Source organism: Heteronotia binoei, chromosome 7 (assembly GCF_032191835.1).
Source record: "Heteronotia binoei isolate CCM8104 ecotype False Entrance Well chromosome 7, APGP_CSIRO_Hbin_v1, whole genome shotgun sequence".
Classification (NCBI taxonomy): Eukaryota; Metazoa; Chordata; class Lepidosauria; order Squamata; family Gekkonidae; genus Heteronotia; species Heteronotia binoei.
Genome location: NC_083229.1, coordinates 83,802,227 through 83,821,981, shown reverse-complemented (window position 1 = coordinate 83,821,981; position 19,755 = coordinate 83,802,227). Strand labels below are relative to the sequence as shown.

At 42.9% G+C, this 19,755-nt stretch overlaps 1 protein-coding gene across 4 annotated transcripts in view; it reads left to right on the top strand.

Annotated features, from left to right (window-relative positions):
* The window catches only part of DLGAP1 (DLG associated protein 1), a 456,386-nt gene that overhangs the window by 304,467 nt on the left and 132,164 nt on the right, over nt 1-19,755 (top strand). For all 4 annotated transcript variants that reach the window (XM_060243934.1, XM_060243935.1, XM_060243933.1 and 1 more), the window contains 2 exons: nt 9,228-9,405; nt 12,833-13,073. In XM_060243934.1, coding sequence (XP_060099917.1) covers nt 9,228-9,405; nt 12,833-13,073 — 419 coding nt within the window. The remainder of the gene's footprint in view (nt 1-9,227; nt 9,406-12,832; nt 13,074-19,755) is intronic.

Here is a 19,755-nt window from a genome sequence, read left to right as displayed (position 1 = left end):
CTTCCCTGGCCACTAGTCATGGATGGTAGTAGGGTGGCTAGATACAGATTGGGAAACGCCTAGAGATTTTAGAAGACAGGGACCTCAGTGGGGTGCCAAGGTGTCCACCCTCCAAAACATCCATTTTCTCCAGGATAAGTGGTATCTGTAGTCTGTATATGAGCTGTAATTCAGGGGGACCCCAAAGTCCCACCTAGAGGCTAGCATCCCTAGTTTGTGACTGTATTGAAACTTTGTTCTTCTGGTTCTGGACCACTGTCTGGATAGCATGGTTCCCAAGAATATACAATTTGGGCATCCATGCTGGATAAGTGTACCGTGGTTCACCAGTATTGGTGTCCATGACACAGATTTCATATTGCCAAAAAATTGTTGTAAATTTACCTACAGATTGTGGAGAAACAGTATTACTTGAAGTGTCCATGCTTACTTGCCTATATACAGTGTTTATATGCGCATCTTTTTCCTGAGCAACTCAGCACCCAAGGCAGATAATATAAATTACAATAAAAGCTGTATACAATCACAGAGATGAAAACATACAGTAAAACAACAACTATGACATGCATTAAAATCATATTAATATGGTTAAAAACACCTTATGCCCAACCAGCACATTTCCCCAGTCTAAGATGTTTTTCAGGCAGGCTCTCTAATCCAATTTGGTATCTGATGGAGAAAGGGGATAGTTGCATTTCAGACCAGCAGGCTTTTTAAATTGTTACTGATTTTGATGACAATGTTTTTTTAATATGGCTTAAAGGGCAATCATTTTCCCTTTTTAAAATGAAGCTTTGATCCATTTTTATGAACCTCTTCAGCATATGTGATATGGTTGCATTTCTGAATCTCAGGAGATGCTATCTGAAACCATTTGTAAAGTTTTATAATGAGCTTTATTTTTCCCACCCAATTTTTTAAACTGAAGCAATTTTCATACAATGTTATAACAATTATTGATATAGCTCAAAACAGAGAGAGAAGAACAAAAAAAATTTCAGGTGTCATGAGAAAATACAAGACCTTCTGAAATTCAAAATTGGATCCAAAGGTACTGTGCATATAGTTTTAAGAGCCCATCTGAAAGTGCCCCCTTTGAAACAATTTATTTCACTACATCTGGGACCCAGCCTGATTCAGAGCAGGATAATGCCTTTGTGTGAAAGTTCCACAAGAATTCATTGCCCTTATTAGTATCTTAATATGTGATGGCCTCATTTGCTGAATCACATGTTTTGAAATTACTACACTGTTTTTGCTGCCAGTTAAGTTAATAAATTTGTGTAGTTTCATTCAGGCAACCATGTAATGTGTTGTAGCTGTTTTGAATCTCACCATGTATGAACAACTTTCACTTGAAGAGCCGTGAAGCTGTAATGGCTGTTGACTCAGCATTAATATGGTATTGCCTACTTCATATTTTACTGCTGTTATGATGGAGGCATGGTGTCAGTTTCTTCATACAGCCAGAGGCTATACTCAATCATTTCTGCTCATAGGTGTGTACAGCCTGGCAGAGACTCTACCTGGTATGTGACTGAAAGCGTCTGTGCTCTGAAAACAAACATTGCAGCCTATATAGACCTGCACTGTGAATCAAACTAGATGCAGTGAATTTGAGAATCTAGACCAGCATAGTAACCTAATGCAACCCACTTGCCTGCTTATGTAGGCCATTTTTATGTCAGTTGTATGATCTCAGCAGGGGTGGAATTCTAGCAGGAGCTCCTTTGCATATTAGACCACACACCCCTGTTATAGCCAGTCCTCCAAGAGCTTACCAAAAAGAGCCTTGTAAGCTCTTTGAGGACTCTTGCTAGAATTCCACTTCTGATGAACTGTTTGTCTTTATATAGCTGTCCACCACACTTGGTGGACCACACTTGGTGGACAGGCAGTAGAAGTTAGGACTTTAAAGAAATGAAATGTTATGGAACATGGATTGCCACATAAGAGAAGGAGAAAAATGCGTAGGGAGTTTTGAAGTTCTCCAGGAATTATCTGTGAATCATTAAGAAGTAAAAACTCTGATAAGTTTATTACACATGCATGGAGAAAAATATCTCATTACAATGGTGGTAATCAGACAACTGAATAGATCTTTAGAGGTTGCTTTACTGTTTTTTCTTTCTATTGCCCACTGCCTTAAAAGGTGTCTCTTTGCTTGAACTGCTAACAGTCCATCAGCAAGTATGCATCTGTATGGTAACCTTTGATGATATCCTATATAGCAACTGTGTAACTGTGTGTATATCATTACTCCCAAGGCTTGTGTCCTTGGTACAGCTCCTGAGTTTCTAACAATAAAATTACTTTGTTTTAAAACAAGAACTAGTTATTGAGAAATATCGGCGCTTGACATTTTAGGAGTAATCCCAATTGGGGACGTAACCAAATTGGAAACTTTCTACCACGATGGCGGAGAAAGCTCCAGATAACAGAGAAGCCCCTGACAACCCGGAACGACTGATTGGCGAAGATCAAGGTCCCGACACAGCCCTGAGACAACCTCCATGGCACGTGCTCGACGCCAAGAGGCCAGCAGGGAGAGGGTCCCCACTGCACATACAGCAACTGTTCATAACCTCAATGGATTGGGGCCCCAGAAGGTCCACTAGCCTGATGGATGAAGCACCCACTTGGAGAGAGGCAATCTTAGCGCTACCCCCCCCTATGCACGTGGATGGGGGATGACAGCGACCAAGGCACCTATTAGGCGAGTGGAGGGGATGGTTGAGAGGAACGAGGTCCCGATCCGATCCCAGAGGAGGAGGAGGAAGAACAAAACCCTGAACCACGGGACTTCCTCCAAACGATGAGATTGGAGATGGCAGAGATGGCCAGAGGTCTCCGAGAAGAAATGCGGGCAAACAACGCTGTTATGGCCCAAGAGGTGAGAAGGTATGAAGTGGGAGTGAGCAGTGAAGTGGCCAAGTTTGCAGATGACACTAAATTGTTCGGGGTGGTGAGAACCAGAGAGGATCGTGAGGCACTCCAAAGGGATCTGTTGAGGCTGGGTGAGTGGACGTCAACGTGGCAGATGAGGTTCAATGTGGCCAAGTGCAAAGTAATGCAGTGTGCAATTGCACACTGAAATAGAAATTGCACAGTGTGAAATTGTGCAGTGTGCAATTGCAATAGAAAAGGCCAATGCCATGCTAGAAATTATTAGGAAGGGAATTGAAAACAAATCAGCCAGTATCATAATGCCCCTGTATAAATCGATGGTGCGGTCTCATTTGGAATACTGTGTGCAATTCTGGTCACTGCACCTCAAAAAGGATATTACAGCATTGGAAAAAGTCCAGAAAAGGGCAACTAGAATGATTAAAGGGTTGGAACACTTTCCCTATGAAGAAAGGTTAAAACGCTTGGGACTCTTTAGCTTGGAGAAACGTCAACTGCGGGGTGACAATGATAGAGGTTTACAAGATAATGTATGGGATGGAGAAAGTAGAGAAATAAGTACTATTCTCCCTTTCTCACAATACAAGAACTCGTGAGCATTCAATGAAATTGCTGAGCAGTCAGGTTAAAACAGATAAAAGGAAGTACTTCTTCACCCAAAGGGTGATTAACATGTGGAACTCACTGCCACAGGAGGTGGTGGCTGCTACAAGCATAGACAGCTTCAAGAGGGGGTTAGATAAAAATATGGAGCAGAGGTCCATCAGTGGCTATTAACCACAGTGTGTATATATGTGTATGTGTGTATATAATTTTTTTGGCCACTGTGCGACACAGTGTTGGACTGCATGGGCCATTGGCGTGATCCAACATGGCTTCTCTTATGTAAGGCAGCTAGACCAGGCACTGAAACCTCCAGTGCTGCAAGGGGGGCATCCACAACAACCCCCTCCACCACAACCACAGCAACCTCAGCCGCTGCTGCTGAAGGATTACGGCTGGGGCCGAAAGCTGGATGCCACTTTCTACGGGGACCCCAAGGACGTGGAGTACTTTTCAATACACCTTTCTCAAGTTTAGCCGATTGGATTACTTAGGCTCCAAACTAAAGGAGGCTGCCACAAGATGGTATGTGAGTCTGTGCAAAACCCAGAGCCCTGAACTAGACACAGTGGCAGCATTCATATGAGCTCTGTTAACACAATTCGAAGATCCCCTGCAAGAGACCCGAGCACTGATGACCCTGAGAGACCTACAACAGGGATCCAAAGCAGTAAGAGAATACACAGCAGAGTTTCGGGCCAACGCAGGGTGGAACAAGCAGATGAAGATCGAGCAGTTCCAGAGGGGCTTGAATGCCAGCGTGCTGGATCGATGCCTCCAACAGGCTTGCCCTACCTCACTGGTAGGGTGGGTGCAACTGGCGGGGGAAGTGGAAATCAACATGAAGAGAGTGGCTCTCCAGCATCAACAGCAGCAAGGGAGTAAGGGGGGATGTGAGTCTCAGTTGGGGGTAAAGGCAGAAGGGTGGAAAGTAAGCCAGTCCGGGGGGACAACTAAACCAACCACCCCCAGATACTGCTTTCGGTGCAGCAACCCCAACTACATGGCAAACTGCCCCGAGCGGCGTCAAGCCCACCCCCCTCACCCTGAAGACCAGCGCACCCAAAGCAAAGAAGGCAGAAGGATGAGTGAAAGAACCAGCGAAGGGCAGCTCAGCATCCGCAACCCCATGGGAAGAAGAGATCATTGTCATCGACGAAATGGGAGAAGACGCCTGGGAAGACGAGTCGGCAGGAAACAAGAGCGACCTGCACTGAGAGGTGCTGACCAGCAGGTCATGGAACTAATGGCGCCACTGAGGGTGAGAATTACAGGGACTTTGTTTTTCATCCCACTGACTTTACTGAACCCTAGACTTAAGCGTATATACGCGCCCGAGTGCTACTAGATTCTGGGTGCACCAGAGACATAATCACACCCAAACTAGTGGAGGCCCTTGGACTCCTATGAGTCCTCTGCAACATCCCATACAATTTGAACAGATGGATGGGACAGTAATGAGGGGAGAAACTGTCACGAGCTGGGGCTGAGTCAGGCAAAGTCCAGGGGCAGTCCAAGGTCGGCAACTCGTGAGCAAGGAGGGTCCAAGGCGCCAAAACAGAATCGTAATCCAGGTATCACAGGTCAGAGGTTCAGAAGCCGAAGTCAGGGGGTCCAGAGGTCCAAGCCAAAGTCAGGAATCCAAAAGCCAAAGTCAAGAGCCGGAGTGGATGCTAGGATGTCAGGTATGTGACTAGTTGCTTCCACAAAGCCTCCTCCCAAAGCCCACAGCTATATAGCCCTCTGCTGCCTGTTGCTCATTTGGGCTAATTGCTGTCTCAGAGCAGCAGCCAGGATCCTGCCGAAACTTAAGCATCCTCACACTTAGAAGGGCCAGAATCCTTTCACCACTCAGGGCTCAGGGAGCGTCTTGCTTGTGAGCGTGCCGCCCTCCTCCGATCCCTGAGGTCCTGACGAAGGCGGTCACGCACACGAGCCACCCGAGAGGGCGAGGCAGGGGAGCTTGGATCTTCTTCAGCAGGAGGCAGGGGCACTGGTGCAGGTGGCAGGGGCACAGTTCCTTCTGCAGGCTCTGCAGGCTCGGTTTCTTCTGCAGGGTCCCCAGCACCCATGACAGAAACCCCCAGGTTTGTTACAACCACTGGAGACAGCAACCAGATCGTAGTCAGTGGTGTCATTGGATTTTATCGTAGAACTCCCTCCTTCCCAGGGAAAAACCGTAATCCTTGACGTAGTGTGGACATATTTTCTAAGCATGTGCACTTCATCCCATGCTCTCAAATACCCATGGCTAAAAAACTAGCCCAGCTATTCTTCCAACATATGGTGAAATGACACTCTTTTTCAGATAAATTAATTAGTGACAGGGGAGTACAGTTCATTGCCAACTTCTGGTGGGAGTTTCGTAAGTTAACCGGGATTGCGCAGGGATTGAGCTCCGCGTATCACCCTCAGACCGACAGACAGACGGAGAGGATAAACGCGTTGCTGGAGCAATATTTAAGATGTTAGAGGAATCAACGCAATTTCGACATCAAATGTGTACCCCATACCCCTCATAAAGGACCTATTAAGCACCGTGTCAGAGGGAAAGATTTTTACCAAGCTGGATCTGAGAGACAGTGATTTCCGGGTATGCATAAAAGAGATCTTAGATGCTAATATGAAGTGGGGTGTATTGTATTTTCTAATTAGATGGAAGAATTTCTCAACAGCACACAACGAATGGGTGATTAGTTCAAATGTAAGAGCGCTGGCGTTGATTAAACAATTCTATGCTAAATATCCTTTGAAGAGGAGACAGTATGTCAAGTGCGCTCATTTCTGTAATGTATTTTTCCTAGAGAAAGAGCATGTCACCAGCTCTCTATTGCTCCCCCTCTTCTTCCCCCTTATTTACAGCCAGTGGGCAAGTAATAAATCCATCTGCCCCTAGGATGTTTATGCTACAGCCTGGCTGGCATTACCTTCAAGTCGCCTCTCCCACAGTTTCACACAGACAACCCTTATCTTCTCCCAGAGTACTGTGAGAATGTTCGATGTATCCAATAGCCTAAAATTCCTTAGTAATAAAATAGATAGTGGTTTAGTAACCTTTGAACTCATGACTCAAGTATGCATCTGTATGGTAACCTTTGATGATATAGCAACTGTGTAACTGTGTGTACATTATTACTCCCAAGGCTTGTGTCCTTGGTACAGCTCCTGAGTTTCTAACAATAAAACTACTTTGATTTAAAACAAAGAACTGGTTATTGAGAAATATCGGCACTTGACAGTGTAGGCTAGATGGATGGATCAATGGTTTGACTTGGTGTGTCGCCACATGTCCGTGAACACTGATAATTTATGGCTATCTATCTGAGGAAGCTGTTCCAATATTCCAATAGGTGGTATAGTCTTTTTATTGTGTCTGAAGTAATAAGAAAGGTGGACCCCACTTACAAAAGAAGTTCTGAGGCTCAACCACTATTTGTTGACCTTCCCTCGCATCTCTCCTGTGCAACAGGCTGAAGTTGATATTTTGTAGGATATTATAAGGAAGGCCATGCTCTCTTGAGAGTCACCTTACTTTCCTTTATATGCTAGACCAAAATTTGGCTTGTTTACCAGACTTTCAGTTGGAGGTTCCATCTTTTTTAGCTGTTTTTATAGTATGCTTCTATCCTGAGGACTGTTTTATTTCTGTCATGTTTAATTGCTGAGTGATGTTTATGCTGCTTTTATGCCATGTTTGGTTTTTATACTGTTGGTTTTATTACTTTATTGTATTGTTTTACTTTCCAAGCTGACTTCCAAGTCTGTGGGAAGACAGCATATACATTTTCCAAATAAATAAATGGGGAAGTATAGCTTCATTCTGAAGTTTCTTCTTTCATGTAGAGATTTCATTCTGTTTCTCATAACTGCAGTCATCTATCTCACCTTCATAGATACAGAAGCATTTGTTTCTACCTTCTGGCTTATTCCCCTGCCGAGTCCTGAACTTTGAGCCCTGATCTTTCAACAAGTGCCTAGAGTTTCCTCATCACATTTATTAATAAGAGACTTTACCAGACACTTTTTAAAAATGTGAATAGTGAAAGTGGCATCTCACGCATAATAACATATACCCTCCACAGTGTGTAAATTACATGCCATTAGGTCACTTCCAATTTACTTCAGTCCTATGAATTAATGACCTCCAAAACATCCTATCATGAACAGCCTTGCTCAGGTCTTGGAAACTCCAGTCCATGGCTTCCTTTATTCAGTCATCTCCAGTGCTTACTGGCATTTTACTTACACCCTAAGGACAGGGTTTTTTGCTTTAAGAATATTAATCCTTTGGTAATTACCATAAATAAGCAGCAGAGACATTCTTTCTGCTGCCCAGTTCCCATCATTTATAAATCTGAATATAATATAAACCTGAAGTTAGGCTGTGATCATGCTCTTTCAATCAACTTTCAATGTAGTTTCCAACTGGATTTTATTGTGTGAACTGTCAAAATCCAATTGGAAAGTGTACTGAAAGTGGATTGAAAGTTCATTACAGTGTATGATTGCAGCCTTAGGCTACCAAAATCAAAAGGTTTCAGGTATGTGTAGGCAGCATAGGTGTCCATTTATGCTGTGGGGGGATTTCATCAATGAAGCCATTTGGCTTGAGTTTAACAAAAGAAGACTGCCTTGATAGTTTGCTTCATAGCACATCCTGCTACATTCACACTGAGCAGCAATAAAGAGGTATTTGACAAGACAGGTGATTGAAGTGTTTTTTTAAAAAAAAAACTAGGCAGTGCTTCAAAATATTTTTGTTCAAGGCGAAGAGAAGTGTCTTCCATCTCTAACAGTACAATCCTATGCATGTTAGGTTATGGATTTTTCACATCACCTCTTATCCTTAAGTAGAGATGCTGGTCATTGTATCTGAGCCACAGCCCCTCCTCTGCAAATACCTCTGGTCTCCTAAAAGGGTTAGAGATTCCCAAGCTTCCTCAATTCTGCAAAGAGGAAGGATATAAAGTAAATATAAGATAAATCCCTTTGATTGCCACCAAATATCTATTTTTTCCCCAGGTCCTTCAGGAATTTGCTCTGTGCATAACAGTCCAGTCAGTCTGACCTATTACACACAGAGCAAATTCCTGTAGTACTTTGCCTCTCAGTTCATCCCTTATGATTTCCAAGATAGTACTGAGGTTGTTTAATGGTATTTCCCAGAATGTCTTCTTCTGCAACTGCACTCTCTTTGTAAGCTAAAAATAGTAGATCAGTGATCAAGGCCAGAGGGAAATTGATCATACTTCAAGCACTATTTATTCTTGTCATCTGGAAAACAAAATATAATGGGATTTTTAAGTCAATTTATTTTTGTTCTCCAGCCATTGACTCTTTAGAAAATGGTAACCATTGCCATTTCCTTGTATTAGATTAAAATGCCTACTGCTGTACTTGTCAAGCACCCATGGAACTGAGCACTTCAGTAGTTATTATCTCAAGAAGCCTTGCTTTGGATGGTGCTGTCAGTAAGTGTAATGCAGAGGATGCCATTATGACAGCTTCTGCTTGGAATTAAAAGGAAGATGACTGGGGCAAGTGAGCTGGCATGACCCACTTCCTGTACTGCACGGAGTTTATAGATGGCCACAGGTTGCTTTTAATGACTTCTTTGAGTCTCTGTGTATTTATTTTACAAAGTATTGTCATTACCTATTAGAGATAAGAAATGTAGATATGATGGAATGACTTCTTCCTGCTTTTTTCCCTTCAAGGATATCCAGTGAACATTCTCCAAAACTTCAGATCCGGAGCCACAGTTACTTGAGGGCAGTGAGTGAAGTGTCAATCAATAGGAGTTTGGATAGCCTTGACCCTGCAACTCTGCTTACTTCCCCCAAATTCCGCTCCAGGAATGAGAGTTATATGAGGGCCATGAGCACTATTAGTCAGGTGAGTGACATGATGCATGGCTTAGAAAACAAAGTCAACATTAGTCTCCAGCCTGCTCCTATGACCATAGTTCATGGAAACCCTGAATTGTTTTTCTATGAAAGCAAAGAAAGAAAATAATACTTTGCATAAGATTTTGAAATGTTTAGTTATATTTTTAAATAACCAAATTCCAAACATTTTTCACACTCTAGTGTGATTATAAAACCTTGAATGCAAGAGCGGGCTCAGTTCTTGATTACTGTGACTTCAAGTAGCAGAGGACAAGTTTAGTCAGCTCCAGAGTTAGCTCTGAGAACTCTTTCTCCCAGGGTTGCCATTTACATCTGCAGGGAAAAAGGAAAACAATTGCAATAAAGGCAGAAGTTGCCTCCCACCCAAACCAGCCCTCTCAGAAGGAGGTAATTTATACTGCACCCAACTGGAAATCCTTGCACTATGCAACCCTTCTTTGTGATGGATATTTTGTTAGTGCTTGAAAAGAAACAACACAAAAAAATCCTATCTGTACTAATTCCCATATCTGTCGATTTCCATATAGCTGAGACAAAACATTGGTTTGTTTTATTTGTGACATTCAGGGCTTTTCTTTGTAGCAGGAACTCCTTTGCATATTAGGCTACACCCCCCTAATGTCACCAAACCTCCAAGAGCTTACAGGGCTCTTCTTACAGGACCTATTGTAAGCTCTTGGAGGATTGGCTACATCAGGGGAGTGTAGCCTAATATACAAAAGAGTTCCTGCTACAAAAAAAAAACCCTGGTGACATTTATATACCTTTGTGCTATTCAGAGGACAAACCCCCCCGGTGGGTATTCTTTAAACATTATCTGGTATAAAATTGTGTTCAGTGCCTTCACATTCACAGCAAAACATTGCTGAAAAGAAGGAGCTGTGGTAGAGTTCACAGCTCTTGCTTGTTCTTGAGATTGTATGGATAAATCTTGTAATTCTGCTCTATATGGTGATAAATTGCTAATCCTATTGCCAGTCTTTTGAAAGACAACAATATTCTACCCCTCTGATGAAAGAGAAGGACTTGGAAAGACAGGTTGCTATGCTTCAAAAGTCAGACACTTTCTCTATCTGGGAGGCTGACACATGGTTTCTGAATACTTGAAACTGGCAGTACTAAATGAATTCATTCTTACTGCAGCAATACACCCACTGCTGGATTGGAATGCAAAAGCTTGAACACCAGCTGGCATAAAATGCAGTGAAGTGGGGCGGGGGAAGACTTTTATTTAAGGGACCTGAGCAACAACACAGGGGGGAAAGTGTTGCTTCCTCAGTGACCATGCAGAATAATACTTTCCTGCTAAACCAGGAGCTGCTTGTGAGTCTGTAGGACCTTCAGGATGTGCTGGTGAAGTTTCAGTCTTGCTTTTACAGACTGTGTGACACAATGGTTACCTTACTAGTTGTCTTTTAATATTACTGCTGCTGCTTTTGTGTTGATTTGACTTCAGAAACAAGTAGAGCTGATATTTGCAACCTCAACCCTCCTTTATAGTAATATAGAAATAGCAAAGAACTGTAGGACTCTAGATTAGAGATTGAACAATATAACTTACATTTAAAAAAAAAAATCAGCCTGAACAGTTAAGGCCTTTATTATCCAGGATGATTCTTCATGTGAACCATGGTCATTGATGCCATATCTCATTGCTGTATTCGGATCAAAACTGATTCTAGATGGCTTTCTATACACCCACATCTACATTATTGTACACATAGCGCTTTCACATTTTGTATTTTCACAGTCCATGAAATACTGTAAACATGGGGCTTTTTAGTTGACGTGTGTGGTATTTGAATGGTATTTGAGTTGTAAGTACCTTTTAATACATGCCTTGATACAGAAACTTCTAGTGCTTTGTACTTTTTTTTCATTGTTTAATAAAGGCCTGTCCCTTTTTCTTTATGTCTCCAATCTGTTCAATAATTTAGTATTTTTTGTTACTGCAATCACTAGTTAACTCCTTATAACCTACCCAAATGTCCAGAATCTCACTAATGGGTGCTGAATATTCAGGGTTCTTTCATTTAGATTAACCATTTACACCTAAAATAGGCATTATGGGAAAGCATGGTTGTCACCAAAAATAACAACAGCTTGTCTCATTCTTTCCTGCATCCCCTTTTAGAGCTTATATCAATACATTCTGCAGTTCCTCACCCTTGCTTCATGCCACAGGTTCCCAGTAGCAGTGGTGGTGAAGTGTGGAATATTGTAACATCACTGCATGGATAAATTCTAATTGATATTATGGAGGTGTAAGGTGGAATTAGATATGAACGAGTCAATTTGAGCAGCAGCAAGATAAGAACAAACTCCATCTGCTTCCCAGTATTCAATTGACTAACAGAGGTGTGGCAGAAGGCGTGTGCAGTCAATTAAAGAGCTAAATATGCCCACATAGTTAAACTATGCCCCCACATAACAAGGAAAAGATGAGACACAAAACAAGCTTAGATTGATGTGTTTTACAAAGAGAAGGCTGGAAAGGCATGAGCCAGTATAGAGTGTTTGGCCTGAATGTTAGGAACCAAGTCAGCCCTAAAAGTTACAAGTTAGATTTAGAAAGTTGCTGACTTTGCAGGTAAACCTACTATAGAGGTTTGTTATGGTTTGGGAAAGGATGTTATACAAATGTTTTAAAAATACTGAACATCACAAGTAACATTATTACTTTGAGAGAAAATAGGTGGTCATCTTTCTTTTAGCCGGCTAGTCTTCTATCTCTATTGTTACTTGGTGCTTGACCACAAGGCTTGCCAATCCCCAGTTAAGGGCAGGGAATCCCCCAGTTTGGAGCCCCTCTACCCCCTGCTTCTGGGTTATCAGGAAGCAGGAGGGTGGAACAGCCACTGAGGGATATAATGGAGAATTGATCTGTGGGTATTTGGGGCTCGAAGGGGCTATGGGTATTTGGGCTTCTTAAGGCAGGAACACCAAATTTTCAGCATAGCTGCTGGTGCCTCTCTTCAAAAAAACCCTAAAGTTTCAAAAAGATTGGATCATGGGGTCCAGTTCTGTGAGCTCCAAAAGAAGGTGCTCCCATCCTCCATTATTTCTAAAGGAGAGAAGGCATTTGAAAGGAATGTGGTCCCTATAAATTTGGTGGCTGAAACTCACTTAGAAGTTCAATTGCACTTCATCCCACCCCTCTCCTGGAGCCTCCTTCCCTTCTCTCAGAACCTCCTGGTAAGTCCCTCGCTAGCTTGTTGGCTTCACCTGGCAACCCTATTAAGCACACAAGTGTTATTTCCAAAGTGTACATAATCCTACACCAAGAGGAGGTATACTCTTTAGCTGCTTAGTGATTCTTTATCATGAAAATTTAAAGTTTGTTGGCTTTAGATAGTAATGCAAGCTGGACGGTTGCATTGGATTTAATTAACCTGCATGTTGTTTGCCTGCAGGTGAGCGAGATGGAAGTAAATGGCCAGTTCGAATCAGTCTGTGAGTCAGTATTCAGTGAACTAGAGTCTCAGGCAGTGGAAGCTCTGGACCTGCCAATGCCGGGCTGCTTCCGCATGAGGAGCCACAGCTACGTCAGAGCAATTGAAAAGGGCTGTTCCCAAGATGATGAATGTCTGTCGCTGAGGTCCTCATCTCCCCCACGCACAACCACCACTGTGAGGACCATCCAAAGCAGCACTGGTGAGTTACACAATAAGAAATCAGAGACAGGACAAAGAAAGGGATCTTGTGCTTATTGCTAGGGCAGCCTGTACTGACCGAAAGTGTAGCCCTTATTTGGGCTGCCATTCAAGGATGCACTCTGGAGATAGTTAAAGTCTGCAAGATTGTTTATGTGCTTGTAGTTGGAAGAAGTGAACCAGTCTGAACTTCAAAGGCAGGGAGGTGCCAACAGTTTTTGAACTCTTTCAAGCTTGCAATGGAAACAAGATTGAGGGGGAAACCATAGAGAGATAAAACTGTAGTGTGAAGAGGGTTATGACAAATAAATATATGCAAATATATATTTTACTGAGTTAGCATGTATGGGTCTATTAAACATTTCTTAAATATACATTGATCTTTGGCAGCTTCTTAGAGACTATCATTGGCAAAACTCAATTTGTGTTAATGTGAATTCAGACTGTTCTTCATTCTTTTGGTGTGTCAACATGGTACAAATTTTCTGAATATCCATAGCTGTATGTATAGGATTGCCAGACCCCCCACACAGTGTGGAGAAACCCCTGCTTTTGTGAGGTGCTTCCCCACCAGCAGCCAGCTAGCCAGTGGGGGACAGGGAAATCCCACCCACAAAAGCCTGAAGATGACATGATGACATTGCCTGGAAGTAATGACATCACATCACCAACATTGCAAGGCGATGCTCTAGTTTCTGGGCAAAACTCTATGGTAAAATCAGCTATGGTAAATTTTAGCTGGTTTATATTATAATATTTAAAATTGCTTTTAAATTGTTTAACTCTCTGATGAAACCTGCCCTGAGCCTGCTTTGCAGAAAGGGCAGGATATAAGTTGAACAAAATAAATAAAAACCATAGAGTTTTGCCCAACAACTAGAGCATCACCCTACCCAACATCAGCAATGTTATGATGTCACTTCTGGTAGATGACCAGTGGTTGTCCCACTGGCTGCCAGGTAGAACCTGGCAACCCTATGTATGTATCATTCTGGAATGCTTTATAATGGTCGTATACGTGCTAATGTGTATTAAATGCCTATCTTAGTAAAGACAGGTATGAGCTTTTGATCTTGAGGAAGGAGATGGCCTTCTGGATGGAGCAGTAATGCAAAGGGATTTTCCTACCTACTGGGGAAAGAATAATAAAGTAGCAATTTGGCTTTTATTCTGTTCTGTTCTCAGCACTGCCGGCATGCTTTTTATATGTAGAAACTTTTCAACACAGAATGTTCCTGCCAAAAATCCCAGCTTGTCTAAATCAGGCAAGTCAGTGGAAACAATGCTAGTTCATATCAAATAAAGTTCTAGCCACCATTTTTTCCAGATTAGCTGTGGGTTTGCAAAACATACACTTATGGAATTTCAGGCTATCTTCTGTGTTCAGACTTTCTTCCTTGAACTCAAATACAGATGTTGGATTTATATGATGTGTATAGCATGCAGCAGTAACTGCATTTGTGTTGCAAGCATTTTATAGGAGGACTCATGGGGGAGAGAAAGTCCCTTCCCTGGGACTTCCTCCACTTCCCTCCACCCGTGCCAGCTCCCACTTTTCCTGCTCTTCTCCTTGTCTTCTTCCTGGCTCTCTTTTCCACCCCTCACAGACCCTGTGAACTTTCATCCACAGCCTCTCCCATCCTCAGCTCCTGTTTCCTGTCTCACCTCCAAAGGGGATTAAATGAAGCAAACACCACATTTATTTCAGCAGCACTAAAAGCCCATGTAATTATTGTTAATTTGGATTTACAGTAATTATCAGGTAGGTCAGTCATTTCTTTAAATAATAGCGACACTGGTTTGTGGCCTTTTTCTCAGAGTAATAATCTAATTTTAAATTATATTTTGAAATTAGAGTTACACCTGAGTTTATATGTAAAAACATCTAATCATGTCATTTTTAATCTATGGGCTTTTTTCTTTATGTTTTAAATATTTCCTCTTATGTGTCTAAAAACTAGTGTGCAATATAGTTTAAAAGTTCTGAGGTTGGCAAGTATGCCTCATGAGATCTTGATTGCAGTATGTAATGTTGTCTGGGGTTGCCAATCAACGCACAGTGATCGCCAAGCTCTCATGAGGCAGTTCCATGAGATGCCGACACTTTTAAATTATTTTATGTTTATTTAGTCCTCCCCTTTTTAGGTTTATTACATTATTCTTTATTAAATTTGACTTTTCAACTGCCCTCTTCTGAGAACAGAGCTCTGGGTGGTGTACAACAGTAATGCATTTACAAAGCTTACAAAGAAAAATAAAAAATTCCAAAATTAAATAATATATAAAAATGCAATTTACAGTAGCCAAAGTCAGTCTGATAGTGAAAATATCATTGCCTCATAGAGGAGGGCGGAAGGGAAAGGAATAGGAGTGCCAGACTAGATGGAGGACTGTCACTGTTCCCATAATGCCTGGTGGGACATCTGTGCCTTGCATGCCTCGCAGAATGACTGTTAAGCTCTTCTGGAGGTATACTAGGAGAGGTGGTCCCAAAAGTACGTGATAAGTTTTAATTTTTTTCCCTGAAAACCTGGGTAGTCATCTGGATTTGCTAAAATCTATCCTAACCCTGGGTGGCCCTATTGGTGGATTTTTGGGGGGCAACGTGTGACTGTTAAAGATATGACGAGCAAGGAACTCACAAAAATTTTTATTTATTTATTTATTTAATTTGATTTGTACCCCGCCCTCCCCACCAAAGCAGGCTCAGGGCGGCTCACAGCATAAACAAGTTGTCCCCCCCACACACTGTTTCCTCTTTCCTCTCTTTGAAAGCCCCCATAGCTTCTCCTTTTTCACTGCTTCATTTTCTCCTTCCCACCTATCAGCCAATCTACCTTTATTTGTCTCCTGCCTTCACCTTTCTTGCCTCTCCCTAGGAAAAACCTAGCCCCATTTTATGATCCCAGTGGCCAGGCTGGATCTGGTTGTACAGAGCTGGCAGCCAGGCAAGACCTAGTCAGTCAGTGCTGTCTGCAATCCCAGGCAGAGCTCAGTTATGTGGTGCTGGCCAGGCTGGACTCAGTGTGTGGGGAATGAGTCTCCAGTGCTCACTACAGGGCAAGCTCTCAGCAATTTCTTCATTAGAGAACATGACAGAAGAAGGTTTAGAATTGCCAACTCTGGGTGGGGAAATTCCTGAGGATTTGGAAGTGGAGCATGAGGAGGGCAAATTTGGCAAGGGGAAGGATGACAGGCAGTTATAACACTGTAAATTTAGGGTTGCCATTCCCCAGGCAGGGGAAGGGGAACCCCCACTTTGAAAACCCCTCCCCAGCTTTGCAAGCGGCAGTTGTCAGATGATACTCTAGCCTTTCTTTACTCTTAGTCTCTGTGATAGCCATAGAGTGGAAGGGCTAGATCAGCACACTACTGGAAGTGTCCTTAGCTGCATGGGCACCAGAAGGAGGACTGACAGAGTGAGAAAGCCAAGGTGGGCAGGGGCGTCCAATCTGACATGGATGGCCTGGGGAGGAAGGGCATTTGGAAAGAGAGGAGGGCTGGATTGCAACAATTCTACCTATTGCATTTTTTTATCCTGCCCTTCGTCCAAGGAGTTTCAGACTGTACACGTGGTTCTCACTTTCTCTGTTATTTTAAAAAAGAGGGAGAGAGAAAGCTATAATTCTTCCTTTTGTGGCAGCTGGCAGCACCAATAGCAGAGTTTGTTTGCTCAGAAAGCCAAGCCTTGAGCTTTTCATACTTGGCAAGGAAGGGATGCAGGAGGAGGCAGCTACTCCTTCCAGAGCTGCCTCAGTTAGCTGCCCTCTCTGGCTTGGGAACCAGTGGCAGACTCACTCTGAAGAGAGCCCAGGAATGCCTTTGTGTGGGGGGGGGCATACAGAGGTGGGTTTTGGTTGCTGTTGTTATTTCATTAAAACTGCCTCGCCCCCACACCTGCTTGTCTCTTTCTTCCTCAACTCATCTTTTGGCTAAGCCCGAGAGGAGAGTGGGATAGAGATGGCTGCTGGGGAAAGGGGACAGAGCGCAGTGTGGCAGGGTCCTGACTGGTGGCCTCTCAGCTCCAAGCCTCCCTTAGCTCTTCCTTCACAGTTTGAAGAGAGCACAAAAGAGCCCCACTAAAGTAGCTGCTGCAGTGATTGCATTGCCAGCAACAGCCCTCTTGGCTCTGGGCACATGTGCCTTTTTTTACACACACAGAGTGTTGTTGTTGCTGCTGAGGAGGCTTGATCTGGAATGTAGGAACAAGGGAGGAAGGGTGAAAGAAAAGGGAAGGAGAACAACAAGGGAGCATCTAGAAACTTCTCTCAGTTGGTAGTGACTATCTCCTCTTCGTTTGCTCATGCCTCAGTTTCCCCTGTTGCATTAAAGCAAATAATAAATTATCCAAATCTACCTCAGACAACATGTTCATGTGTTGAGATTCTTTGGTCAAAAAGCTTTTGGAAAACACCAGAGTTAAAATGTTTTTTGTTATCTGTAATCTTTCAGAAAGCTCTTCGACTCCCTTGAACACAGATCAAGTACATGGCAATTTTAAAGGAACACAAAACTTTTAAATTTTCTTCTGCCCCCCCCCCCCCTTTCTTGGCTTATTTCCTTTTCTGTTGTGTCCTTTTGCAAGATTTACTTGGCAATTAATACAGAGAATGAGGTGGGAGGAGGGATTAAGGGTTTTCACCCACCTCTCTAGTTGTACATATGTTTAAAAACCATAGTGAGGCACCGAGAAGAGGGAGACCATGAATCCTTTTCATTGTTATATTTAGACCTTGTGGGGGAATTTAGCTGAGGCATCCAAATCAGTGTTTTGCAAGACATGATAGAAATTTACAAAATTATGCATGGGATAGAGAAAGAACTTTTTCTTCCCTTCTGACAATACATGAACTGGTGGTCATTCAATGAAATTGATGAACAGTAGGCTTAAAACAGGTAAAAGGAAGTACTTCTTCACCCAAAGAGTAAGTAACATGTGGCATTCACTGCTTCAGGAAATGGTAGCAGCTACAAGCACAGACAGCTTCAAGAGAGAACTGGATAAACATGAAACAGAGGTTTATCAGTGCCTATTAGCCACAAGGTATAGATGGAACACTGTGTCTGGGGCAGTGATGCTCTGTATTTTTGGTGCTTGCAGGCAGGGTTCCCTCTAAGCTGAGTTAGCGTGAGCTAGCTCACAGATTTGTAACTTCCAGCTCACACATTTTTGTCTTAACTCAGGAAGGATGACCCCCAGAGCAAACTAATTTATGCAGTAGCTCACAACTTTAATGCCAGTAGCTCACAACTTTAATGCCAGCAGCTCACAAAGTAGAATTTTTGCTCACAAGACTCTGCAGCTTAGAGGGAACATTGCTTGCAGGATGGTTTTTGAGGATAAAATGGAGGATAAAGCAATGTAAGGTGAGAAATTTTAATTTGGAAGAAGAAGTGACCTCACAGGAAGGGCCAGAGAAGAGAGCATGGATTTCTAGGGCAGAAATAAAATACTAAGTATAATCAAAACATCATTCTTCCTGCTGAAGACTGCTTGAAGTTGTGTTGATAGAACTGTTCTGTACAACAGCTGTCTTTTTTTAAGTTAGAAATTTGATGGGAAGCTCACTTAAAACACACACCACCAACATACACAAACACAAGAGGCAGAAATGATGAGAAGCTAATAGGACAGCAAGTATTGAACAGCTTTTTTATTTGATTTGACAGCTTTTTTATTTATTTTGACAGCTTTGACATCGGTTGCACTGTTAAATATATATAAAGCCTACATAGAAGGAAGCTGAACCTGAAAGTTTGAATTGCTAAGGCTTCCAAGTAAGTTCATTTCTGAAGAATGATTTTAAGGTAGTTGCTGGTAAGACTTCATTTCAATTGGCCATGAGGATCCCAGACATCAGGTTTTCCTGGCAGTACATGTGAAAGGAGTCCCATATCATTATCTCTTCCCTTTCAGGACCCTGTCCAGCAGCACGGCATCGTGCTGATCAAACTGGGTGCATTTGGCTGCTTTCCCAGAGACCTTTGTTTCATTTCCTTTGGTAGCTGGGGCACTGGTGTTCTCACTGGTGGAGATTCTCAGGGCCATTCGAAGGGAGACCTGCTGCTTCCAGGCTAGGATTGCTCAACAAGGCTGTGGTTGGGTCCAGCTGGCAAAGGCAGGGAACTCTCCATCCCAGCTGCAGCACCACCAGCCCCCTGGTTGCTGGTATGATTCTTCTAGGGATGTCAGTCTTCAGGTGGGGCCTAAGGAGCTCCTGGAATTACAGCTCATCTCCAGACTACAGAAGTCAGTTCCACTGGAGAAAATGGATGCTTTGGAAGGTGAACACTATAGTATTGTACCCCACTGATGTCCCTGTCCTCCCCAGACGCCACCTGAAAGTGACATCACAGGAAGGGGATAGTGTTTGGTGTAGTGCACTGGAAGTGACATCATCAGAAGGAGTGGAACTCTGGAAATGCCATCAATTGACCTTTGACCTGAAAGTGGCATCATAGGATATGACATCACAAAAGTGATGTCATGTCCTTGCTAGGCACCACTCCCAAAATCTCCAGACTCCACCACCAAAGTCCCCAGATATTTTCTGAGTCAGACCTGGCAATCCTATATAAATCTACTCTCCAAAGCAGCCTTTTTCTCCAGAGGAACTGATCTCTATAGTCTGGAGATCAGTAGAAATTCCAGGAAATCTCTCAGCCCCACCTGTAGGTTAGCA